Source organism: Stegostoma tigrinum, chromosome 12 (assembly GCF_030684315.1).
Source record: "Stegostoma tigrinum isolate sSteTig4 chromosome 12, sSteTig4.hap1, whole genome shotgun sequence".
Classification (NCBI taxonomy): domain Eukaryota; kingdom Metazoa; phylum Chordata; class Chondrichthyes; order Orectolobiformes; family Stegostomatidae; genus Stegostoma; species Stegostoma tigrinum.
The window spans coordinates 77,658,318-77,686,063 of record NC_081365.1 but is presented as its reverse complement, the minus strand read 5'-3'; the positions used below and the strand labels follow the sequence as shown (position 1 = coordinate 77,686,063).

General features: G+C 42.7%; 1 protein-coding gene across 2 annotated transcripts in view; it reads left to right on the top strand.

Moving 5' to 3' along the window:
• Nucleotides 1–6,510: 6,510 nt before the first annotated feature.
• prdx4 (peroxiredoxin 4) overlaps nucleotides 6,511–27,746 on the top strand; it is a 37,020-nt gene continuing 15,784 nt past the window's right edge. For both annotated transcript variants that reach the window (XM_048540492.1, XM_048540493.1), the window contains exons 1-3: nucleotides 6,511–6,726; nucleotides 18,427–18,544; nucleotides 23,851–23,967. In XM_048540492.1, the coding sequence (XP_048396449.1) occupies nucleotides 6,540–6,726; nucleotides 18,427–18,544; nucleotides 23,851–23,967 (422 nt within the window). In that variant the 5' untranslated portion in view covers nucleotides 6,511–6,539. The remainder of the gene's footprint in view (nucleotides 6,727–18,426; nucleotides 18,545–23,850; nucleotides 23,968–27,746) is intronic.

Below are 27,746 nucleotides of genomic sequence, written 5' to 3'. Positions count from 1 at the left end.
ATTGATTCACAATTGGTACATTTTTTAAAGCTTCATTCTTGGGATGTCTAATTGTTAACATCCCTAATTGCCCAGAGGACAGTGACGACTCAACTACATTGTTGTGGTTTTGGAGTTACATGTAGGCCAGGCCAGGTAAGGTCAGCCACGTCCTTCCCTAAAAGGGCATCATTGAACTAGAGATAGTAGGAACTGCAGATGCTGGAGAATCTGAGATAACAAGGTGCAGAGCTGGATGAACACAGCAGGCCAAGCAGCATCAGAGGAGCAGGAAGGCTGATGTTTCGGACCTAGAGCTTTCTGGAAACTCTCATTTGCTGCAACCTCTTAAATGCAGAAAACTGTTGTTAGCAGTCAAATCGCAGAAAATGTTTGCTACACTTCAGGCTGTCTTTACAGTAGTCAAATGCCTGTAAATCTTCCTTGCTGCACTGTAAAATGCATCTTCTTTGGAAACTGGTAGGACTGGGGGTTCTTCTCCAAAACAAAGGAAGCACTGCAGGAGTTAGCCCACAGACACTGCTGGTCTAGTGAATAGAACCTGTAGTCTGCAAAATGTCACGTTTGTCTGTACAGAAATGCTGCAAAAGTCTTAACACTTTCAAAAAAAAATTCACTGCTTTCACAATTCATGAATGTAACAATTTAATGTTTGGTTCCCTGATGATTTCTATTTTTGTGTGATAGTATGGGGTCTATCAGTTCTGGGTTTCTTCACTGTCAACTTATCATCCATCACTTGGAAATCTTTTGTCACAACTTCATGGAGAAGAGTGCGTTGATATCATGTCCCAATGTTTGACAAGCTGTCAAAAAAAATTATAAGTTCTCAACGAGACTACCAAACATTATCGATTTACTTGACTGTCTGCTACTCACGACAAAAGCAATTCACACCAAATTCCTTCGGAATATGGAAAAAAAAATTAACGTACTTAAAAAGAGCAGTGAAGAGAACTGATTTCTCATACACTCAAATACAATTAAGTGGACAAAAGACTATTGGTTTAACACAAAGAAGAATAAACAAAGAATACAGACAGGGTAGACAAAATTGCATGAAGATCAAAATTCCAAAACACAAGGCCAAAAGTTGTTTTTCTCACAGTCCTTTGGATTTTTGCAATTATCTAAAGGTGATAGTCATCCTCTGATTCATTGATTGATCAGGTAAATTTAGGACTTTTATTATATGAATGCTCTGTTTTAAACTTTCTTGGTTTTTCTGTATGAATGAGACAAGTATCTACAGGTTCAGGATATTTCTCATTCTGTTGCTCTTGGCAATTACGGCTTTCCAACATTCTGCAGTTCAACAGAAGGCTATTGTCAGGCAGAATTTCCTTAACGTGAAAGACTTGGTGCCAGTCAAATTTTCCCTTTTACTGCTTCCAAGAACAACATTGTATTGCTCAACTCAACAATATATACAGCACTTGACATAAGTTGCAAAACACTCACAGTTTTTCATTCATAATAGTCCAGTTTTCATTTCAGTTCATAGTTCCAAAAAAAATAAGAAAAATAAACTTGGCTCATTACAAACTCATCTGCAGCATCACGCTGATGCAAATTTTGAACCTGAGCTCAAGGGCTCTGTGTTTAATTCTATAACATCCCATTTGGCAGTCTCAAGTACAAATGAACTTCAAGAGTACTAAATTTCCCTGTTATGTTTCTTTGGAGGGGGCTTAGTTCATAATCTGTCCTTTATTCTTTCGGATGCTACAACCTTCAGATGGATGTTAAGCACCTGCTGCACTACGTTGTGGTTCTTCAATTGGGAAAGGCATTGCCCGCACATCTATTTGGGCACACCGCCAGTCTTCTCTAAATTCAGGAAGCAGCTACTTGTTAGTCAGATTACCTGCTTATGCAGCAAGGGTGCTGGCTTATTTCATTTTAAATTTTTCTCACAGTTTGTGTCATGTGCACTGTCATTCATATCTTGTCAGCATGTATTCTCTTGAGGGGCTCAGAGTCTAATGTGTGCCTTATATGCTAATGGCTTGTACAGCGTTCTCCCACCAGGTCCTCAAGTTAGCAATATAGGGTGTGGTAATTATTGCATTCAAATTGTTTTATTTTAGAATCATGATTTAAACTCTAGGCAAAAATAAAGAGTGTTATGTGATCCAGGAAGTGCAAAGTGTTTACACGTGGAGACAAATGGCAAGAGACAGTATTATAACAAAGGCTAGACTTGGGTCCCAAAATTCCCAGGAAAAAGTTGATAATGTTGAATTGTAGACAGTTGTTGCTTTAAACTGTCCATTTAAATCCAAGATAGAACAGAGTTTGGATTGAAAGAATAGCTGATTGGCTTTTTAACTTGAATTCATGGCTTGTTCAATTCAGTTGCATTGTGATGGTCTTTACAATTAAGTGCAGAAAATACATTGAAATATCAGATTGCAGGCTTTCCAAAAACTATTACTGAATATGAAATAGCGTAGTTTTGCCAGAGTATGTAGGGAGGCACAAAGAAACATAGCAAGAAAACATTAAAGGCCAAAGGTTACTAAAGATCACTATGCAAAAATGCAGGTGGAAGTCTGAGTTCAGATGGGAAAGATCAAATTCTTAACTGTTAAAACAAGGTGGGAAGATTTGTCTAGCTTTAGTTAAAGGGAGATGTCTCCAGGAAAACTTGCATCGTAAAAAAAGAGACAATTTTAGAATTATAATGTTATGGGCTGGGAAAAGAAAAGATCTGAAGTAAACTCAGGAACTAAGTAACTTTAGACTGAATCTGGAAGATTCGAACCCAGGTTTGAATCCTGCCATGGCAGATGGTGGAATTTGAATTCACTAAAATATCTGGAATTAAGAATCAAATGATGACCATGAATCCATTGTCGATTGTTGAAAAACCCATCTGGTTCACTAATGTCCTTTAGGGAAGGAAACTACCATCCTTACCTGATCCGGCCTACATGTGATTCCAGACCCACAACAATGTGGTTGACTCTGAACTGCCCTCTGGAAAATTAGGGATGGGCAATAAATGCTGCCAGCCAGCAATGCCCTCATCCTGTTAATGAATAAAAAAAAATTTGAATATCCACCAAGGACAGTGTAAGGTATACTTGTTAGGGAATTCTTATGGTTGTGTTGACAGATCTGTAATTCAAAGTAGAAGCTGCCTTCAAAAATAGTGTTCAGTCAGTTGTGTTTTCACTCTGAAACAAAAACATTGCTGGAGAAACTCAGCAGGTCTGGCAGTGTCTTTGGAAAGCAGAGTTAATGTTTAGTGTCATGTGACCCTTCTACAGAACTCAAATTCAGGTCTTTAGCATCAGCATTTCTTTGTTTAAAGGAACTTGGATAAAACAAGATAACAAGGTGTAGAGCTGGATGAACACAGCAAGTCAAGCAGCATCAGAGGAGCAGGAAAGCTGACGTATCGGGTCTAGACCCTTCTTCAGAAATGGGGGAGAGGATGGGAGCTCTGAAATAAATAGGGAGAGGGGGGAGGCCCAAAGAAGATGGATAGAGGAGAAGATAAGTGAAGAGGAGGCAGACAGGTCAAAGAGACAGGGATGGAGCCAGTAAAGATAGGTGTAGGTGGGGTGTTAGGGAGGGGATAACTCAGTCCAGGGAGGACGGATAGGTCAAGGGGGTGGGATGAGGCTAACAGTTAAGAGATGGGGGTGGGGCTTGAGGTGGGAGGAGGGGATAGTTGGGAGGAAGGACAAGTTGGGGAGGCAGGGACAAGCTGGGCTGGTTTGTGGATGCGGTAGGAGGAGGGGAGATTTTGCAGCTTGTGAAACCCACATTGATACCATTGGGCTGCAGGGTTCCCAAGCAGAATATGAGGTGCTGTTCCTGCAACCTTCGGGTGGCATCATTGTGGCACTGCAGGAGGCTCAGGATGGACATGTCATCTGAGGAATGAGAGGGGGAGTTGAAATGGTTCACGACTGGGAGGTGCGGTTGTTTAGTTTGAACCTAGCATAGGTGTTTTGCAAAGCGGTCCCCTGAAAGCTGGGGTAAGTATTCAAATTGCCAGGATGTGACGAATGTGGCCGAGATGTGACGAGTGTGTCTTAGGGATCTATGATGGGGCCTCAATTATTCACAATGCAAAATTAATGACTTAGATAATCAGTCAAGGGACAAAATATCCAAAAGGGACATAACATAAAAGGGACAAATATCCAAATTTGTTGATAACAAAATTGGACGGCTTTGTAAATAGTGAGGACAGCATAAAATTACAACAGAATATTAATAGATTAAGTGAATGGACAAAGCTGTGGGAAATTGATTTTAATATAAGCAAGTGTCAGGTCATTATTTTGGACCAAGAAAGGATAGATGAGGGTATTTTTTAAGAAGGCATAAAGTTAAATACAGTTGAAGTCCAACAAGATTTGGGGGTTCAGGTTCATGCTCTTTAAAATGCCACAAATAGGTGCTGAAAATAGACAAAAATGTTAATGAAATGCTTGCCTTCATACCTAAAGGGCTAGAGTATTGTGAACAGGTCAGGTGGCACACTTTAGGATGAATGTTTTGGCCCTGGATAGAATTCAATGCAGGTTTACAAGGATGATACCTAGACTTCAGGGGTTAAATTATGAGGAGAGTTTGGAAAAGTTAGACCTTTATTCTCCAGAATTTAGAAGATTATGGGGTGATCTAATTAAGGTCTACAGGATATTAACAGGGAAGGACAGGGGAAGTAAAGATAAACCTTTTCCACTGTTTGAAGATACCAGAATTGGGGGCATAGTTTAAGAATTATGGCCAGTCCATTTAGGGGAGATGTTAGAAAGGACTTATATATTCAAATGTAGTGGAGGATTGAAATTCTCAAATGGCAGTTGATCCTAATTAAGTTGTTAAATCTAAACCTGAAAGACTTTTTTAAAAAGTTAAGCAAAGGTACCAAGGGATTATGCAGTTACGCCACTGATCAGCCATGATCTTACTGAATGGCAGAGACATGTGAGGAGCTGAATGGCCTATTCCTGTTCCTATGTTCTCAATCTTATGTTTCTAAACTTGAAACAGAAATAATGTTTGAGAACTGTGGCCTTGCATCAGAACTGGAAAATGTTACAAATGCAATTGTTTCTTTTTAATTAAAACTCAGGGAGAGAGGAGAGGAGAAAGGGGTATAAAGAGAAAGATGGGTTTCTGAACAAGGGTCTAGGCCCGAAACGTCAGGCTTCCTGCTCCTCTGATGCTGCTTCGCTTGCTGTGTTCAACCACCTCTACACCTTGTCATCTAAAGAGAGAATCTTTGATACAGTGGACAGTAGGAATGATTAAATTATAAAAATGTATGATTAAAGCAAAGTAGGTAGTAATGGAACAATAAAGAAATAAAAAGGTGTGTAAGCTCACTAAAAATGGAAATAGCAGAACAGTTCCAGAAACAAAAATGAGAATTGCTGGAAAAGCTCAGCAGTTCTGGCACCATCTGTTGATAGAAAGAGTTAACATTTCAGATCAAGTGACGATTCTGAGGAAGGGTCACTCGATCTGAAAGGTTAACGCTCGTTTCTCTCCACAGATGCTGTCAGACCTACTGAGATTTTCCAGCAATTCTTGTTTTGTTTTCCTGATTTACAGCATCTGCAATTTTTTTTCAGTTTTCAGAACAGTTCCCAGTGTGTGCACTCAAAAAAGGGAGCAGTGTTTACAATCTGAACTTGTTGAATTCAATATTGAATCTACAAGTCAATGAAGTGCCTAGTCAAAAGGTTGACAGCATTTATTGAAGCAGTGTAGGCGGTGAGACCAGAGAGGCAGATGGGAAGGAGAACAAGTGACCAGAAGCTATACAAAGTCAGCTCAACAACATGCTCTTATCAAACAGATCAAAAAGCAAAGGAAAGCTTATATTTAGGAAGCATATTTGCCTAATTTAGCTTTATCATCCGATGTAATGAATAAAAGCACATCTTAAGGTAGAAGGCCAAAAGCTAGATCAAAAGAAGCTAAGTTATCTGGAAACTTATGGACAATAGAAGAGTTAAGAAGTGGCGATGAGGGGGTCTTCAGTTTCCCTGTGAAAAAATAACTAAGTCACAAGATCCTTTGAGTACTTGACAAGGTGGATGCTAAAATGAAGGGTCACTGGACCCAAAACATCAGCTCTGATTTTTCTTCACAGATGCTGCTAAAATGATGCTTTCCCCTGAGGGCGAACTAGAGAATACTTTTTTTTAAAAAAGTGGCCTTTATTTGAGGCAGAAAATAGGGAGATTCGCTCTCTCCCCCTCAGAAGGCCATGGAAGCAGCTGGAGGGGCAATATAGTCTCATCAGTCAGAAGATCGTGGCAAGGGGCAGTGTATGGATGAGAAAATTGGAGGGCTAGATCCAGGGGATACATACAAGCGGCAATTGTGCAGGAACTGGAAGAGAAACAATTGCTAACGTTGGATCAGCTGAAGCAGATACAGATGAATATTATAAACATTTCTAAACCCCAGGCCCAGAGTTTATTATATTCTCTGGTTCGGCAGCGAATGGGTTAAACAACCTTTGCCCTCTCCGGGGCACGCACGCGCACTCACTAACGAACATGGAGACCAGGTCTCGTATCCTTCACCTAGCGATCGTGGCTGTGCTAGCGGCCACCATTACCTGCGAGAAAAATGGCAGGAAGGAGCAGCAGGAATGTCACCACTACGCCGGCGGCCATGTGTATCCAGGAGAGGCTTTCAGGGTGCTGGGCTCCGATCACTCGCTTCACCTCAGCAAAGCCAAGAGTGAGTCGCGGTGGCGGCCCTCCGTATCTTCTCCCCTCCCTCACGCCCCTAACGGCGGGACGGGCTCGCGCTGGTGGCCGCCGTTTGAATCGGAACCGTTAGCCGATGGAACGTTGCTCGCGGCACGCGAGTAGGTGGGAGGGCTGACCATCCGCCTGCCTGCTTCAGGCGGTTGTCCAAAGAGGGGGACATTTCTCGGAGGTTTTTAAGATCGTATTGGTGGAGGTGGTAAGGAGATGAATCGAGGTCTGAGGTGGGTGGGGAAGGAGCTTTGTCACGCTGGTTGAGCGCCAGTAATTTTTATTTGGTTTTGTGTTTGGAAGCTCGGCCGGATCGCTGACTGTCTGAGCGCCGCCGCTGTTTCGGGACGCGTTGCATGTTCGCTGGCTGGCCCGATCCGATCTCCGTCTTAACCCCAGGATTTCCCAAACTCCAGAGAGAGGGAGAGTGAGTGAGTGTGAGTTGGGATTTCCCCCCTGCCACGCTAGCTTCCTCCCATCTGTCTTCAATCTTGTACTTATCAGTTTATTAAATTTCGTGTGTTCACCCCTCTCTGTTTAAAGTGCTGATGTCAGACTGGGTCACCCAAATTTGTGTCCAATTGCCCGCCACTTTGCTTAAATCATTACAGCCTTGTTTCTGCTCCTGCCCCGTTTCAGCCCCCCAAAAAAACCTCTACTCAAAAGGCACAAATGTGATAATGATATAGTAAGTGGTGTAACTGACCCTTGTAGAACTTCTGAACTGATTTACACTTCCACATCTTTACACTCCCATGTGCCATCTGCTTTCCCAATTTCCATACTTCTTCACGTGCTAGAGAGAATCATTTGCTATGATTTCTGTTCCTGCATTATGGTTCTAAGCTGGACCTAGCCTATTTCTTATCAACTATTTTACATCATCTGAAAGCATTCAGTGTTTTACATACCTTACAGAAGATTTCCAATCTTTGAGTCAAAAGTTATTCAGCACAAAAACAGACCCCTCAGCCCAACTCCTCCATGCTGACCAAAAAACCTAAATCGATTAGTCCCTTTCGCTAGTATTTGTCCTATATCCTCTAAATCCTTTCTACTCTTGTACCCATCCAGATGCCTTTTAAATGTTGTAATTGTAGTTCACCACTTCCATGGGGGTGGGGGGAGACCTCGGCTATTCACCCTATCTGTGCCCCTCATGATTTTATAAAACCAACCCTCAGCCTTCAACACTCCGGGGGACTGAAAAGCCCCAGCCTATTCAGCATCGCCCGATGGCTTTCAAACCCTCCAACCCTGGTGACATCCTTCATAGAATCCCTACAGTGTAGAAACAGGCCCTTTGGCCCAACAAGTCCACACTGACCCTTGGAGCATCCCACCCAGGCCCATCCCCCTATAATCCACACACTCCTGAACACTACAGGCAATTTAGCATGGCCAATCCACCTAGCCTGCACATCTTTGGACTGTGGGAGGAAACCCACGCAGACACGGGGAGAAATATTTCAAACTCTGCACAGATAGTCACCCAAGGCTGGAATTAAACCTGGGTCCCTGGCGCTGTGAGGCTGCAGTGCTAACCACTGAGCCACCGTGCTGCCCCCATCCTTGTAAATCTTTTCTGCGCCCTTTCAACTTTAACATCTTTGCTATAGCAAAGAAGACAGAATTGAACACTACTCTTAAAGTGGCCTGACCAATGACCTATACAGCTGCAACATGACGTCCCAGTACCTATACGCAATGCACCGAACAATGAAGACAAGTATGCAAAACACCACCTTCACTACCCTGTCTACCATACGACTTTCCTTTCAAGCAACTGCTCATCCACACCCCTGCGTCTTAACAACATCTCAGGTCCCTATCATTACGTGTATAAGTCCTGCCTTGATTTGCCTTAGCAAAATGCAACACTTCACATTTATCTGAATTTACTCCATTTGTTACTCCTTGGCCCACTGCCCCATTTGATCAAGGTTCTGTTGTTCTCTCAGGTTACCTTGATTGTCTATTTTGGTGTCATCTGCAAACTTATTAACCATACCTCCTATATTCACATTCAATTATTTTTACAAATGACATAAAGCAGTGGACCCAGCACCAATACCTATGGCACACCGCTGGTCACAGGCCTCCAAGCGAAAAGCAACTCTCCACCATCGTCCTCTGTCTCCTACCTTCAAGCCAGTTTTTTATCCGAGTGGCTAGCTGACCCTAGATGCCATTTGATCTAACCTTGCTAATCAGTCTGCCATGTGGAACCTTGTCAGATGCCTTGCTGAAGTCCATGTTGACAACACCTACTGCTTTGTCTTCAATCTTCTTTGTCACTTCTTCAAAAAAATCAATCAAGTTAGTGAGACATGATTTTCCCATGTTTAAAGCCATTTTATTATCCCTAATCTGTCCTTTCCTTACCAAATGTGTGTAAATCCTCTCCCTCAGAATCCCCTCAAATGTGCTATCCACCACGGATATTAGGCTGACAGGTCTATAGCTCCCCGGCTTTTCCTTACCACTCTTCACACCATGTTAGCCAACCTTCAATCTTCGGGCACTTTAGCCATGACTACCAGTATTACAGATATCTCAGCAAGGAGTCCAGCAATCTTTCCCTGGCATCCCACAAGTTTTTACTTTACCTCTGTTTGTGCCCCCTCCACTTTTTTGTGGTACTAGTTTTGGTAGCAGCAATTTCTTCCAAATAAATATTGGGAAATTGAAAATATTGGCTTTGGTGGCCAATGCAATTTTCTCCCATAGTTGCAGACTAACTTCTCACCCCTTAAACTGTCTGGGCCTTAATCACGGTGCTTTCAACATTGCTATCATATTGAGCCTGTAACATGACTTCCTTCACGAACACACAATGACTGCAGCATAATCTACATAATACACTGCAGTAACTCATCAAAGCTCCTCAGACAGCATCTTCCAAACATAATCACTACCATCTAAAATGACAGGCAACAGATAAATGGAACCACGGCCACCTGCAATTTCCCATCCAAGCTGCTCCACATCCAGACTTATAATTATAATCACCATTCTTTCATTGTTGTTGGTACAATATCTTGGAATATTACATCTTCACCACAAAAACACTGAGGTAGTTCAAGACAACAGCCTACAACCCCCTTCTCCACAGCAATTGGGGATGAGTAATAAATACTGACCAGACTCCTGACACCAGCATCCTGGGAATGAATTACAAATAGATGCCAAAATGAGCTGCTGACAACACAGTATCACCTTATTCTCTTTCACCTCATTTGCTGCAATCCTCACGCATACCCATCATTACCACCAAACTAGACACATCTAATTCTTCACTGAATAGCTTCCCATAGTCAGCTTATAAACTTGAGCACAGCATAAAGCTCTGTTGCCTGGGTTCCTCTCACTCATCAGCTCTGTGTTTGCTGATCTATATTGGCTCTCTATACAATCAACCTTCAGTTTTAAAATCTTAATTTTTATTGGGTGTTGGGGCAGTGCGGGTGCAGGGGGATGGAGTGCAGGGGAAGAGGTTGTGGGGGGTCAGGGGTGCAGAGGAAGAGATTGGGGGCGGGGGCTTTGGTGGGGTTGTGAAAACATTGTCTTAGGTAGTGATGTGTTGGAGAGGGGAGATTGCTTTAGATTGAGTGTTGAAGATTAAGGTGATTTAGGAGTGCTGTATCAGTGCATGCAATTCTTCTGTTCCCAAAACTCCACCCAGAGGTGAGAACATTCCCAACTGAAGCCAATTGTTGACAGTGTGACTGTGAAGACCTTGTTGGACAGGATAGATAACTCACATTGCTGCAATTAGAAAGATATCAAAAATAGGAACAAAATAGGCCATTTGCCCCTTCAACTCTGCTCCACCATTCAATTTGATCATGACCGTTAATACAATTTAATCCCCTGTTCTGGCTTTCTCCCAACAACCTTTGGTTCCTTTAGCCTGATGAGCAACATCACTCTCCTCTTTGAAAACATTCAATATTTAGTCCTCAGCCACTTTCTGTGGAAGAGAATTCCATCGGCTCCCCACTCTGTAGGTGAAGACATTTCTCCTCATCTCAGTCCTGAATGGCCTACCCAGTATCCTTAACATGCAACCCCTAGTTTTGCCAAGTTATAAATGAAGTGCAGCAAAAAATAGGGAAACAGTTTGCCAGAAGGAGAGAGTGAATGACTCGTTTAACAGTCATCCATGAGTTTAATTCAAATGATTCAGAATCACAGAATCCCTACAGTGTAGAAGCAGGACACTTGGCCCATTAAGTCCACACCAACCCTCTGAGGAACATCCCAACGAGTTCCACTCCTCTCCCCTATAACCCTGAATTTCCCATGGAGAATCCACCTTGCCTGCACATCCTGAGACACGATGGGCAATTTAGCATGGCCAATCCACCTACGCTGTACATCTTTGGACTGTGGGTGGTAACTGGAGCACCCGGAGAAAACCCACACAGACACAGGGAGAACTTGCAAACTCCACACAGTCAACTAAAGCTGGAATCAAACTTGGGTCACCGGCAGCAGTGCTAACCACTGAGCCACCGTAGTGTACCAAATATATTCCAGTGATGGTTGATGTTATCTCTTCTGACTTTTAATCAACAAAATCTTTTTTATTTTAAATACTTCATGTACAGGCCAACTCCCAATTTAAAGCCAAAATTTCCAACAGTTTGTACTCACTAGAGAGTTGCTGCTAAGAGAGCCTTGGTGGAGCACACTGTTGAAGCTGTGGGTCATCTCAATATGTCTATCGACAACAACACAAAGTGTTACATTACCACCTCATTGGCCTATATCGCATCACCACCAATCTTGCCTTTCACAATGACAATACGGCCTCAGGAAACATCAAAAGTTCAAAGTCGGGGTTATTCAGACGGTAGAGCAAATGCCATAGAACATAGAACATTACAGCACAGTTCAGGCCCTCCGGCCCTCAACGTTGCGCCGACCTACGAAACCAATCCGAAACCCATCCAAGCCACACCACTCCGTCATCATCCATATGTTTATCCAATGACCATTCAAATGTCATTAAACTTGGCGAGTCTACTGCCGCTGCAGGCAGGGAACTCCACGCCCCCACCACTCTCCGAGCAAAGAACCCACCCCCGACACCTGCCCTGCATCCACCACCCCTCAATCCAAAGCCAAGTCCCCTCGTGCCAGCCATCCCCACCCGAGGACAAAGGCCCTCACCGTCCACCCCATCCAATCCTCCGACCATCCTGCGTGCCTCCACTAGGTCACCTCTCAACCTTCCTCTCCCCAACAAAAACAGCCTCAAGTCCCCCAGCCCCCCCCCACAAGACCCTCCCTCCACACCAGGCAACCTGATAAATCTCCTCTGCACCCCCCCCAACGCCCCCACACCCCTCCCGCAATGCAGCGACCAGAACCGCACGCAACACTCCAAATGAGGCCACACCGGAGCCCCGCACAGCCGGAACACGACCTCACAGCTCCGAACTTAATACTTTCATCTTTCAAGCAACATCCCAAAGGCAAACAATCTGGCTGTTTTCATGTTGCTGCTTATGAAATATTACTGTGTATCCTGCATTACATCAGTCACTACACCTTCAAGCTAAAGGCTGTGAAGGTCTGAGAGACAGCCAATGGTCAAGAAAGGCAATACTGAAACATAAGTCTCTCTGTGCCGTCAGCTTGTCCCCATGGAATATTTACCACCAGGACAAAGCTTACAACTGCTACCCTAGAGATGATGGATTTCTCTGGGGCATCTGACAAGTTGTGGGTCATTTCCTGACATTGTGATAGCCCAATATAACAGTTATGTCTGTGGCCTAAAAATATACATTGATTTAGAAAGGGGAAGCATTCACTAGAGCATTGCTTCTAACCCACGCTTTGCCTTAAGGACTGCTGTCACCATGTGGTTCCTGTGTTTAGCTAAAGAAAACTGCTTTGCTTCACATGTACACAGTGGGTACACATTGGTTACCCAGTGGCTCAGATGATGGGAGTAAACTTAGTGACAGATATTAGCAGATTCCCCTTTGTCCACGATTACCCTGTACAGTCTCTACTGGATATAGGAGGACAGTCCAATGTTACATCTGTGAATTAGATGAGAGATAATTATGTCAAGAACAAAGAACAATACAACACAGGCTCTCCAACCCTGTGCTGAAACACTTTCCCCTGCCATACTAACACTGTCTTCACCTACATGATCAGTATCCCTCTATTCCCCAGCTAGTCGTGCTTGTGGCCAGAAGCTCCTTGAATGCTGCTGTTGTGTCTGCTTCCACCGCCTCCTCTGGCAGTGTTTTCCAGTCGCTCACCACCCTTTGTGTGAAAAACCTGCCTTTCACATCTCTTTTAAACATTTCACCCTGCAACCCCCCCCGCCACCTCCCGCTGCACCTTGAACCTGTGTCTCCTTCTAATTGACCCCTCCACCCTGGGAAAATGCCTCATGCTTTCAGCTCTCTCCATGCTACCCACAATCTTATAAACTTTGATCAGATCCTCGTAAATCTTTACTGCACCTTCTCCAAAGCATCCACATCCTTCTGGTATGGTGACCAGAACTGTGTACAATATTCCACAGGGTGGCCTAAATAAAGTTTTACAAAGTTGCGGCAAACCGACCTACCCTTATACTCAATGCCCCTTTCTGGATAGCATTTTGGCAGCAGAGTAGGACAGTCCTCAGCTCTGCCTATTCCTTCTCCTCCTTTTCCTTCTTTTTCCTCTTTATATTCTATTTCTTTCTTCTTCTTTCCACCCAGCACCAGAGCTTTAGATGGGCACTGAGCCCTCGTGTCCCGGATCACAGTGTCACTCCTGCCTTGCTACCATCATTTGACTTGCTCCGTTAGGCACACTATTGCCAGGCATGCATCTTACCCCTAGTTCTAATAGTGACAGGTTGAGAGGTGACTTAATTGAGACATATGGGATAGTCGGAGTGTTGGATGGGGTGGATGGGGAGAGCCTTTTTCCGGGGGTGGTGGCGGCGGGCACGAGGGGGCATGGCTTTAGGTTGAGGGGTGAAGGGTGTAGGACAGATGTCGGGTGGTTTCTTTGCTCGGAGTGGTGGGGGAGTGGAGCGCTTTGCCTGCAGCGGTGGTGGATTCGCCAACTTTGGGTGCATTTGGGTCGTCATTGGGTGGGCATGTGGGGCGTGCGTGGAGTGGTGTAGGTTGGATGGGCTTGGGATTGGTGTGGCGGGTTGGCACGGCGTCAAGGGCCGAAGGGCCTGTACTGTGCTGTAATGTTCTATATGACTTGTTCTCTGATTATGCAATAATTTGGATCAACTACTCAGGACAGCACAGACATTTTAATGTGATTATGGAATTGGGGCTAACTTAAATCTAATTAACTTCATACAGTGAGTTATTCTCATCCATACCTGCCTACCCCTCCTTCAGAACACTTAACAATTCAATTAACAATGCATAGCTGGAAAAAGTCTTGAATGACTGTTTTTGATCTAGGATGAGCTCGACTGCTTGATTGTCACAGAATACTTTAAATTTTTTTTATTAAACTGAATTCCAAAACTTTACTGATTTAGATTTGCCATCTGAAATTTGTTATATTCTGATAAAATTGAGATCCATTGGCATTAAGCTATATATTTATAGCTATAGTTATATAGAATTGTATACATTGCCTAAATGTGAGGAACAATTATTATTCATCGAAGACCAATTTGACATAAAATTGGCAGGATTTCAACTGCACCTTTATACATTAATCTGTATGCTATAAGTTGGATATGAAAAAGTAAACAAGTGTAATTTAAACTTGATTTCATGATAGCATTAGAAAGAATGGTGAGCTGGAGTGCACTGTACAGTTTTGGTATTTAAAGAAGGAAAGATATGTGTCTTAGAGGGTGCTCGGTGAAGGTTCACTGGACTGATATCTGGGATGAGGGGAATGTCTTGTGAGTAGTAGTTTGAGTAAACTAGGCGTATGTTCCAAAAATAGCATTTTGAATAGAACAGAATTGTGAAGAATGTCAGAAAGCCTCATATAAGCATAAAATTCTTGAGGAACCTTATAGGTAGATGTTTGGAGGATGTATCTCAGGGCTGCAAAGACTAAAACCAGGAGGCCAGCTGTTTCAGATTAAGATGAGAAATTCCTTCACCTAAAGGCTTACAACTTTTATTCAGCCCCAGCTCTGCCATAAAGTCAGTCTAAATGGTGACTTAAGTATAAAAATTCTTACCACCAGAATTACCATAAATTGCAGTATAGAAATTGTCCTTAGAGGCTTCTATAAATAGTGATTTGGGGATAAAGAAGTGGTTAACTTGCGTGTTGCATTTATAAAATGTGAACTACTATAGTGGGTGGACTTCATATTGAAATCTAAAAAATAACATGACCTCAGTAATTCAGATTAAATTAATATGACATTGTTTTGAATTGGATTAATTTTAGGATAGTAACTTCAATCAAAATATTTGAAAACACTCAAATTCATTGTACTTACTATCTGACATTAAGAGTTCATTTGAAGCCATTCTGAGTCAGTTTAGCTGTGGCATCATCTTACGGATCCCACTTGTGTCAGTTTTGGTGCCTTTTCTTTTAGAATCAACAAATCATTACCAACTTAGGTACTTCTATCTTAGCCTTTAAAACTAACCCAAATTTCTGGAGTCTTCCTTCCTTCCATTTTGTGATATAATCCCACTATATCAAGCAAAAAAATCCAGGAATCACTTAAGAAATCTTTCAGATCTTACTGTTCTGGCCATGAATTTTATGACTCAAAATATTAGCACTTCCTTCACAGCTTAGTCCTTTCTAGTTCTCTTCCTATTTCAGATTTCTAATGTCTAGATTTTTATTTGCTTTAGAAAAGCATATGCCAGTATCAGCTGGATAGAAAAAGATGTGAGTATTTGTATTGCACATTTCAAAGACCTATACAGTGAATTCCTTTTATGTGGTGATTGTTGTATAGATTATCTGGTAACTATTTTCCCAACATACATTACATGGATTGCAGCAGTTCAATAAGACAGCTCACTGTCACCTTCTCAAGGACAACTAGGGACATGCAATGAACACTAGCCAGCCAGCGATGCCCATGTGCCACAAGACAATAAAAAGTACCTCATGCTTTGGACCAAAAGTCCTTAATCCTGCCTCAATTCCTTGAATGACAACCCTGAACTTAATTGTCTCATGGAGATTTTGGTGATCCTCAATGTTCAGTTCTATTATGGTCTTCATACTCTTGCAGGCTGCCCCATTATTGATTCTTTGTTTTCTGAACTTTGATTTGACCCAATATGAGATGCTATTGCTGAATGGAATCTACTTAGTTTCCAAGGCACATAGTGTTGTGTTAAAACTTCAAAGCAAACTCCTTGAAGATTGCCCACATTAGTACTTCTGAAAAAGTGTTTTCCTTCCTTCCTTCTGGTAAGAATGCCTGCAAGTGGAGCATGTTGATGGATAGTGAGTGCAGTTTCCATGATCACATGTTGCAGCTGAGCTGCCTCAACACAAAAGAGACAAAATTGAAAACATAGAAAGAACTACAGTTGCTGGTGTCAGTGTTAACGCAGTATGGAGTTGGAGGAACACAGCAGGTCAGGCAACATCAGAGGAGCAGGAAAGTCGACATTTGAGTTTGGGACCCTTCTTCAGAAATGGGGAGGGGAAATGGAGCTGGGAAATCAATAGAGTGAGGAGGGGTGGGTCTGGGGGAAGGTAGGGTGGATGGTGATAGGTAGATGCAGGTATGGGCAGTGGGGATTGGTCAGTGGTAGGGGTGGGGAAGATAAATGGGAAAGAAGATGGATAGATAGTTTTAGATCAAAGAGACAAGAGGAAGGAGGGTTGGGGGTGGGGAAGAATTGGTGGGATGGTGACAGGGGGATGCAGGTAGGAGGGTAGTGGGGATTGGCAGATAGTGTCCCACTGCCCCCTACTTGCATCCGCCTATCACCATCCACCCACCTTGCCCCAGTCCCACTGTCCTCCCTCTGTTTGCTTCTCAGCTCTCTTTTCACTCCCCAGTTCCGATGAAGGGTCCCACCCTGAAACTTTGGCTTTCTTACTCCTCTGATGCTGCCTGACCTGATGTGTTCCTCCAGTTCCGCACAAAATTGAAGGGAGATAGTGCTCATCAGGCATGTAAACTAACTAGAATAATCTCCAAATCATTGAAAATAAAGTCCAATTTTATGATCATTCTTTACACTTGGTGCCACCACCCAATATCCTTAAAAATTATATTGCTGACGCCACCTGTGTAATTTTGCCTAAAAGCAATAAGGTGAAATGGATTCACTGTTTTATAACTGCACCCGATTTTCATTTCCATTATATAAAGGATAGCTGACTCAATATTGCCCTGTTTTAAACTATTGTTCAAGGTCAAAATGATCTCCCCCACCTTGAGAAATAGGAGTTTATCAAATTTTATATGTACTTGTGGGGTCCCGCAGTCATTCTCTTTGCTATTGATACACCATATTTGCTGTTTCTACCATCTGCAAGATGCACTGGAGTAATTGGTCAAAGCTCCTTCAACATAGAAGAACGGAGGAAGTGGGAATGCGACTCCCTTCAAATTCTCCTGAAATTACGCACTATCCTGACTTGGAACTATAACGCTGATCATTCGTTCTTATTGGGTCAAAATCCTGATCTCTCTCCCTTATACCTATTCACTCCAAGGACAACGGTGGTTCAAGAAGTCAGCTCACCATTACCTTCTCAAGGGCAGTTAGGGATGGATAATAAATGCCAAGCTTACCAGTAGTGTCCACATTTCAAGACTTGTTTTTTAAATTTGGCATACCTAAATGAAATTTGACAACCACAAGGTGCAGATTGGTGCTCTCAAACTCTTTAATTCAAGACACGACTGATTGTTCTCAAAACAGGACAAGATAATTTTGAGAAATCTCCAAGTTTCTCAAGGTAAGGCCTTCTAAGATTGAAGTGACTCTCTTTCTGACGGTAGGGTCAGTGTCATTGCCACTTGGTGTATCTGGTTGAGGGAGGAGAGAATTGGTTTTGGATTTTTGAGATCTGAAAGAAAATTATAATAAGTTTTAAGGAATTCTAAAATGGTTTGCTAGAAACCTTGGATTGTTTGCATAAAAGAGCTGTCTTTGATTAAAAATCTTGAAGAAGTTAAGAGACATGACCAAAATCAGAAGACATGCTGTGCAAATGACCAGGTTTTAAAGCTATCATGGACAAAATTGCTTTAGACAGTTGAAAACTAACTGCAGTGCTCAGCATACTTGCTGTACATTACAGGAGCAGAATTAGAGATGAACTTAACAATAAGAAAGTTGTCTTCAGGGTGTGAGGGGAAAAATGGCACCAGCAAACAGTTTATCAGCATCAAAGAGGAGATTAAGTTGGCAGAACAAAAACAGTTCAAAGAAGATAGAAAAAATGATTAATGGCCACTGAGTTATCAGAGGACCTCAGATACATGCACGCAAAACTGTATTTTTATTAGGGCATCAGTGGTGAGGAGAAATTGATGCACCCATTGTGTTCTGAATTGGATTCGGTAAGTTAATTACTGGGACTTACAAAACAAAAGTGGAACATGAATTTTATATTGAGGAGTAACAATAGTTGCAAATTGTGTGTGTTACCTCTTGAAATTCTGCTAAACCAGTTAACCTGAAGTGTATGCAACGTGTATCACTTGTTTCTCTTTTAAAATATTTAGTTTCAAAACCTGCACCAGACTGGGAAGGGACAGCAGTAATAAATGGAGAATTCAAAGATCTGAAGCTTACAGATTATAGAGGCAAATACCTTGTCTTCTTTTTCTATCCACTTGATTTGTAAGTATCAAGATTAACACTTGATCAATGAATTGGTGATAGCTTTGGTGAAGCACTGATGATGAGACAAATTTAGATTAGATCACTAGTTAACTGCATTATAAAGCCCAGTGTGCATTGCTATCTTGAGTAGTCTTAACCCAGCAATATAATCACTCTCTTGTCATTGTTTCAAATGAGTACTGTATATGTCTGTATGTTTTCATTTTCCAGCTGACAAGAATAGTTCTAGGGCTTGACTAGTTACTCCTGTTTCATGGGGTATATGCTTGTTTTTCTATTATTATCATAAAAGCACTCAGTTTGAGAGGGATACCAACCCTTGAGAAGCTCCTTTAAAAGAATGAGGGTGGGGTCAAAAGAAAGATGATGATTTGCAACAATTCCCCCATTTTGTTTCTCTCTTTTTCTCATCCCTTCCTCCCTCAGGCTTGCTTTCATTTTTAAAATACAGACGAGAAAGGGAACCATTTGTATTATAAGTCTTTAGTTCAGAGAACTTTATTCTCTGTTCTAGTTGGCAACAAACCAGGCCAAGTTTTAGACCTGTTGGTAGGAGAGCATTTTGGCAGTAGTGATCATAACTCTGTTTCTTTCATGATAGTCATGGATAAGCATAGGTGCACATGGCAGGTTAAAGTTTATAATTGGGGGAAGGGTAATTACAATTCAGTTGGGCAAGAACTGGATAAGATAAATTGGGAACAAATGCTGTCAAGGAAGAGTACCACATAAATGTGTAGATTGTTTAAGGAATGCATACTGCATCTGCTTGATATGTTTATCCCCAGCAAGCAGAGAAGATGTGGTCGAGTGAGGGAGCCATGGTTCTTGAGAGAGGTCGAACGACTGGCTAGGAGGAAGAAGGAGGCTTATGTGAGTTTTAGGAAAAGAGGAACAGCAAAGGCTCTAGAAGGATACAAGTTAGTCAGGAAGGAGCTGAAGGAAGGGCTTAAGAGAGCTATAAGGGGGAAATGAGAAAATCTTGGCGGATAGGATCAAGGAAGACTCCAAGGCTTTTTACAATAATGTGCAGAACAAGAGAATGACCATAGAAAGGTAGGGACAATCAAGGACTGTAAAGGGAATTTGTGCACAGAGCCTAAAGAGATAGGAGAGGTCCTTAATGAATGCTTTTCTTCAGTATTCACAACTGAGAGGGACCTAATTGTAGAGGAGGATGTTGTGAAACAGGCAGGTAGGCTAGAGGAGGTTGATGTTAGTAAAGAAGATGTCCTAGGAACTCTGAGGAAGTTGAAGATAGTTAAGACCCCTGGCCTGAAGGGATTTATCCAAGGATTCTATAGGAAGCGAGGGATGAGATCGCAGGGCCTTTGTCGATGATGTTTTTGTCCTCACTGTCCATGGGTATAGTGCCAGAAGATTGGAAAGAGGCAAACGTCATTCCCCCCTTCAAAAAAGGGAACGGGGTAACCCCGGAAATTACAGGCCAGTTAGTCTTACGTTAGTGGTGGGCAGATTATTGGAAAGGGCTCTGAGAGACAGGATTCACTTGGAAAGGCACAGTTTGATTCATGATAGTCAGCATGGATTTGTGAGGGGTAGATCATGCCTCACAAACCTTATTGAATTCTTTTGAAGAGGTGACCCTACAGATGGATGAAGGTGGAGCAGTGGATGTGGTGTACATGGGTTTAATTAAGGTGTTTGATAAGGTTCCCCATGGTAGGCTCATGCAGAAGGTAAGGAGGCATGGGATAGGGGGAATGTGGCAGATTGGATTCAGAATTGGCTGACCCTTAGAAGACAAAGAGTGGTAGGGGACGGAAAATCTTCAACATGATGCTCAGTTACGAGTGGTGTACCTCAAGGATCTGTTCTGGGTCCTCTTCTATTTGTGATTTTTGTAAATGATTTGGATAAAGGAGTGGAAGGGTGGAGTAGCAAGTTCACGGGACGATACGAAGATGGGTCATGTTGTGGACAGTGCGGAGGGCTGTTCTAGCTTACAAAGGGACATTGATAGAATGCAGAGCTGGGCTGAGAAGTGACAGATGGAGGTTAACCCTGAAAAGTGTGAGGTGATTCATTTTGGAAGGACGAACTTGAAAGCAGAATACAGGGTTAACGGAAAGATTCTTGACAGTGTGGAGGAGCAGGGGGATCTTGGGGTTCACGTTCACAGTTCCCTGAAAGCTGCCACCCAGGTGGGTAGCGTTGTTAAGAAGGCGTATGGTGTGTTAGCTTTCATTAATAGAGGGATTCAGTTCAAGAGCCGTGAAATTATGCTCCAGCTATATAAAAGCCTGGTTAGGCCACGTCTGCAGTATTGTGTCTGGTTCTGGTCGCCTCATTACAGGAAAGATGTGGAAGTATTAGAAAAGGTGCAGAGGAGATTTACCGGGATGTTTCCTGAAATGGAGGGAAAGTCTTACGAAGAAAGGTTGAGAGAGCTAGGGCTTTTCTCTTTAGAATGACGAAGGATGAGAGATGACTTGATAGAGGTGTACAAAATGATCAGAGGTATAGATAGAGACAGCCAGAGTCTTTACCTAGGGTGGAGGTAGCTTTTACAAGGGGACATAGTTTTAAAGTGAGTGGAGGTAGATATCGGAGAGACATCAGAGGAAGGTTCTTTACTCAGAGAACAGTCGGGGCGTGGAATGCATTGCCGGAGAGGGTAGTGGAGTTGGCTTCATTTGGGGCATTTAAGCGGCTATTAGATAGGCATATGGATGATGGTATAAGATAGCGGTGGAGGTTAGGTAAACCTTAGGTTTAGGGTAAAAGTTCGGCACAGCGTCATGGGCCGAAAGGCCTGTACTGTGCTGTACTCTTCTTTGTTCTATGTTCTAATGTTGCTGTTCACATTGGAGTCTTAACTCCACCAGCCTCCCAGCCAACTATAAAATAGAAATTGACCGAGATCTTGGATTTTCTAACCCCATTGTTCTTCTTGCATGCCCTTAAACATGGGAAAAGATTCTGTGCAATTTCTTCACTTAACCCCATTCTGTTAGAAACATACAAATTGATAAGAGGCAGGCCATTCAGCTCATCAAGCCTACTTCACTATTCAAAAAGACGAGGGCTAATCTGACTGAGGCCTTAACTCCACATTGCTGCCCCGATTACCATTGATTCCCTTTTTACTTATACACAAAATCTTAAGGAAAGGGCTTAGGAAGCTCCATGGATGTTTTGCCCAAAGTAGTTTCGTTCAGGTAGATTTTAGTGGCTGAATTTTGTGTTTTTCAAAATTGCATGCAAGACTTTAAGTAAGGGGTTAATATTTAATGTCTTAATGTCCAATATTTACCCTTGCATCTGGATTTTTACTTTCAAAACTTAGCAGGTCAGTTATATTGAAATGCCACTTAAGGTGCTGCTTTGCAGGCTTTCTCAGCCTGAATTCCTGATTTGCTCTGCTGTTCTACTTTAACTAGTATTCTGCCATTGCAAGAATAATAATTTTAAACAAAATATATTACTTGGTATTTACTGACATTATATTCCATTTGTCTCTTTTTGCTCATCAGTATCTCTATTTATATAGATTTCTTTTGATCCTCCCATGGTTTGTTGCCTCCTACTGAATAGTTACCACCACTACCTTATACTATCATCAGAAAATTGGGATACCATCCCCTTCAGACCCAATAGCCAAACTGTTGATACAAAAAAAAAGCACACAGAATGGTCCCAAGAATATATCCCACGATCCATTGCTATTCATCTCACTCCTAAGAAACATCCTAAGACTACTCGACACTCCCCTCCAACCCCACCACTTCCGGCACGTTCCCCTGCAACCGCAGGAAGTGCTACACTTGCCCCCACACCTCCTCCCTCACCCACATCCCAGGCCCCAAGAAGACTTTGCACATCAAGCAGATGTTCACCTGCACATCTGCTAATGTGGTATACTGCATCCGCTGTACCCATTGTGGCATCCTCTACACTGGGGAAACCAAGCAGAGGCTTGGGGATCGCTTTGCAGAACACCTACACTAGGTACGCAACAAACAACTGCACCTCCCAGTTGCGAACCATTTCACCTCCCTCTCGCATTCCCTAGACGACATGTCCATCCTGGACCTCCTGCAGTGCCACCACGATGCCACCCGAAGGTTGCGGGAACAGTGACTCACATTCCGCTTGGGAATCCTGCAGCCCAATGGTATCAATGTGGATTTCACAAGCTTCAAAATCTCCCCTCCCCCAAACCCCCTACTGCATCCCAAAACCAGCCCAGCTTGTTTGCGCCTCCCTAACCTGTTCTTCCTCTCACCTATCCCCACCTCCCACCTCAAGCCACACCTCCATTTCCTACCTACTAACCTCATCCCACCCCCTTGACCTGTCCGTCCTCCCCAGACTGACCTATCCTCTCCCTACCTCCCCACCTATACTCACCCCTACAGGCTGCTTACCCGCCCCTTTAACTTGTCTGTCTCCTCTCCACCTATCTTCTTTTCTATCCGCCTCCCCCTCTCTCCCTATCTATTTTAGAACCCTCTCTCCATCTCCCTTTTCTGAAGAAGGGTCTAGGCCCGAAACGTCAGCTTTTGTGCTCCTAAGATGCTGTTTGGCCTGCTGTGTTCATCCAGCTCCACACTTTGTTACCTCAGATTCTCCAGCACCTGCAGTTCCCATTATCTCTCTCCAAAATGATGGTTAGGACAGTCACAGCACTGTGCAGTCTTAGAGCTTTCCTAGGTCCTATGGAGAGGATAGTTAAACCATTGAAAATGTACAATGTAAATTCACCAGAATGATATTAACGATGACAATCTGTGGTTTTACAGTGAAACTGGAACATTTCCAATTAGAGTAGGGAAAGAAAGAGAAGATTGATGTGTCTTTTTCAAAATTCTAATTGGCTCCCCATGTGACTTTTTGAAAGTGAAATATTTGCTGTTCATATGTTGTCATTTGGATGTGCACTGCCATTTCCTTGCCAGCAAAATGTGATATTGCATTTTGTTTTTGTTCTATGCAGTTACTAACAGTGCATATGTCAGATTTTGTTTTTGAATTCTGTAACAACAAAGTGTTTGGATACTCTTGCCAAAAGATTAAAAACAGCCTGGTGCCAATCAGAATAAGTTCAATGCGATAGATTTATTTGTGTCATGATTGAGCGCTTTTCATATGAAGCCTTGTCCTGTTTTCTGTCTGTATATTTTTTTGAAAGATAATTGCTTTATTGCGTATTTTCTTTGGGTGCATCACTCTTAAGTTTCTGCCTGTAATTTCTTGCCATTTAGTTATATTCTTGAAGCAAAGACCTGAATATATAAATGCTCCGTCATTCATGATTGCTTTGTTTTCTTAATTTACAGCACATTTGTTTGTCCAACTGAGATCATAGCTTTTGGTGACAGAATTGATGAGTTTAGAGCTATTAACACAGAGGTGGTAGCTTGTTCTGTTGACTCTCAGTTTACACACTTGGCATGGTAAGTAGATCTGGCACTTGGTGTAATATAAATGTCACACATTTGGAATATTTTGTAATCTAGAATCACTCAGCTCATCAAGCTATGTCACTTTGGTGTGTTTTCTACAATAAATAATGAGTGAAATTATTATCTTCTCATTGAGGTAAATTGCCAGATGCACAAATTATAATCAAGAATATTCACATTTGTTAGCAAACACAATGACTTTATTGCACAAAGTTTTACATGATAGAAAATAGCCATTCAGCTCACCAGGTCTGGACTGATATTTATGCTGTACCCGAGCCTCCCTAACCCCCCAACTCCTGTCATCTAATCCTAACAAAATCCTTTTCCCAAATATTTGTCTGGATTTCCCTCAAATGCATCAATGCTAATCACCTTAACCGATCCTTGTAGCCACAAATTCATCAGCTACCTCAAACGAAATGGTCTGTTTGTTCTATCTCCCCTTTTGTGAATACAGCATTGGCTATCCTTGGTATTTAAGCAGGGTAGGCGATGGCCTATTGGTATTATTGCTAGATTATTAATCCAGAACTCAGCTAATGTTCTTCTGGACCAGTCGCTATAAACTCTCAAAGAAATGAAACCAGATGGATCACCTGCCATTGACCTAGTCCCTGGAAAAGATGATGATAGAAACAGTCCTGTCGTCCCTGAACAGTCCTCCTCACGAGCGTCTAGGGACTAGTGCCAAAATTGGGAGCGCTGTCTCTCAAACCACAACTGTTTCCATCTACAAGGGCAGCAAATGTATAGGAACACCACCACCTTCAAGTTCACCTCCAGACCATTCACTATCCTGACTTGGAAATATATCACTGTTCCTTCACTGTCGCTGGGTCAAAATGCTGGAATTCCCTCCCCAACGGCATTGTGGCTGTGGCTGAACTCACATGGGATGGACTGCAGTCATTCAAGAAGGCAGGTCTCCACCACCTTTTCAAGGGCAATAAATGCTGGGCAGCCAGTAATGCCGATGTCCCACAAATGAATAAAAGAAAAGACACCCACTAGTCACCAACTGCCACCCAGAAAAAGACCCCTTTATCTGTATTCTCTGCCTTTTTCTAGTATCTTGCCTGTAATGCCATGGGCTCTTAGTTTATTTAGCAGCCTCCAATGTGGCAACTTGTCAGAGGTCTTCCAGAAATCTAAATAAATCTCCTTTGTCTAATTTGCGTGTTACCTCCTCAAAGAATTCTAATAGATTTGTCAGCCATGACCTCCCTATGATGAAGCAATGCTGACGCAGCCCTATTTTATCATGCACTTCCAAGTACCCCGCAATCTCATCCATAATAATGGACTCTTAAAATCTTACCAGCGACCGAGGTTGGGCTAACTGGTCTATAGTTTCCTTTCTTCTGCCTTCCTCCTTTCTTAAGCAAGGATGTTACATTAGCCATTTTCCTCTGGGACTCTTCCCGTCTCCAGTGATTCCAGAAAGATCACCACCAATGCGTGTACAGTCTCCTCAGCTATGTCTTTCTATCTCTTCTGGGGAATAGTCCATCAAGTCCAGGTAATTTATCCACCTTCAGATCTTTCGACTTCCAGCACCTAGTCATTAGTGACAGCCACCACATTTACCTCTGTCCCCCTGACTCTTTTGAAGTTGTGCTGTGCTACTGGTATCTTGCACTGTGACAACTGGTGCAAAGTACCTGTTCAGTTCCTTTGCCATTTATTTGGTTCCCACTACGAGCTCTCCAACATAATTTGTCAGTGATCCAATGTCCACTCTTGCCTCTGTCTTAACTTTCAGATATATAAAAGCAACTCTTACAATCTTCTTTTATAATAGTAGCGAGGTTACCCTTGTATTTTATCCTCTTCTCCTTTAGTGCTTTTTTTTTGTTACCCTCTGGTTTTTAAAGGCTTTCCAATTCTCTGTCTTCCCAATAATCTTCTCAACATTGTATGCTTTTTCTTTTGCTTTCATGTGGCTCCTGACTTGCCTTGTTGGCTGTGTTGCCTCATCCTCTGCTTGGTATGTTTCTTCTTCCTTGGGATGAATTTCTGCTGTGCTTCCTGAATTACATATACAAACTCCTGCCGTTGCATCTCCGACCATCTTCTCTGCTCAGCTCCCCTTTCAGTCAATTCTGGCTCGCCTTTGTAGTTACCTTAACTCAATTGTAATACCATTACATCTGATTCCAGCTTCTCTCCCTCAAACTCCACGGTGAATTCTATTATGTTATAGCCAGTGCCCCCTAGAGGTTCCTTCACCTTAAGCTCCCTAATCAAGTCTGCCTCATATCTGATCACCAAGCCCAGAATTGGCTGGTGGGCTGTAGTACAAGCTGTCCAAAAAAACCACCTTGTAAACATTTCATGTATTCCTTTCCTTGAGATCTGCAACCAACCTGATTTTCCCTGTGCACCTGCAGATTGAAGTCCCCAATGATTATTGTAATAGTGCCTCCCTTAAACACCTTTTCCACCTCCTGATTCATTTTCTTCCCCACACCCTGACTGCTACTAGGAGACCTACATAATTCCTGTCAGTGCCTTTTTTCCTTTGCAGTTCCTCAACTCCACCCACACAGATTCTCTGCCTTCCAATTCTATATCACTTCTTGCTATTGACTTTAAGTACAATGCCCTCAGTCCTGCATCAATTGCCCCCCTTCTCTTTGTTGTCTGCTGTACCTGAATTAGATTCCTGACCCTGTACATTCTCTGTGCTAATACTTGTTCTGGAAATTATAATAACCTCTGCTGAGCCACACTGCACTCCCTAACCCACCACCACCACCTTTAACTTATCCATAGTTTTCATTGCAACTGAACCCACTCTCCCCACTATTTGCTTAAAGCCCTATCCGCAGCCCTAGTTATGTGATTTGCTAGGACCCTGGTCCCTGCATGATTCAGGTGGAACACGCCCCATTGTAACAGCTCCGTTCTTCCCCAGTACTAGTGCCAAAGTCCCATGAATTTAAACCCGTTCTTCCCACACCAATCCTGGAGCCACAGTCAATCTTGTTGACCCTGTGTCAGTTTGCTTGTGGTTCAAATAGTAATCCGGAGTATATTACTTTTTCGGTCCTGGTTTTTAAATTTAGCCCGTAGCTGCACATATTCCCTTAGCAGAACCTCTTTCCTTTTGCTACCTATATAATTGGCACCTATGATAGCTGGATCTTTCCCCTCCCATTCCATGTTCCTCTGCAGCCCAGATGAGATATGCTGAACCCGGGCATCAGGCAAGCAATACAACCTTTGGAACTCTTGATCCTGGCCACAGAACAGTACCTGTTCCCCTGTCTGTAGTATCCTCAATTACAAATACATTTCTCTTTTCTCTCCCCACCCCTTGAATGGTTCCCTGTACTGTGATGCTATCGTTAGTTTGCTCATCCTCCATACAGCTCCAGCTATCATACACACAGGGAGCAAGAGTCTGAAACTCATTAAACAAACGTAAGGGCTGAGGCTGCTCCAGCACTACCTCCTAGAATCCTCAACCTACCTTGTTGGTAGTCACACCCTCCTGTTCCTGACCAAAATTGAAATAGTTAATCTTAAGGGTGTGACTGTCCCCTGAAATACATCATTGGTAACTCTCACACTCCCTGATACGTAACTGTGTTTGAAGGTCAGATTCCAACTCATCAACTCTGAGCCAGTGTTCCTCAAGCAACCAATGCTTGCTAACCCCCACCTGCCCAATTTTGTTCTACTTCTTTAAATTGCAGTTGAATCTCTACTTTGTACTTTTAGGCGTTTATCTATTGAAATAAATTGTAAACACAAACATTTTA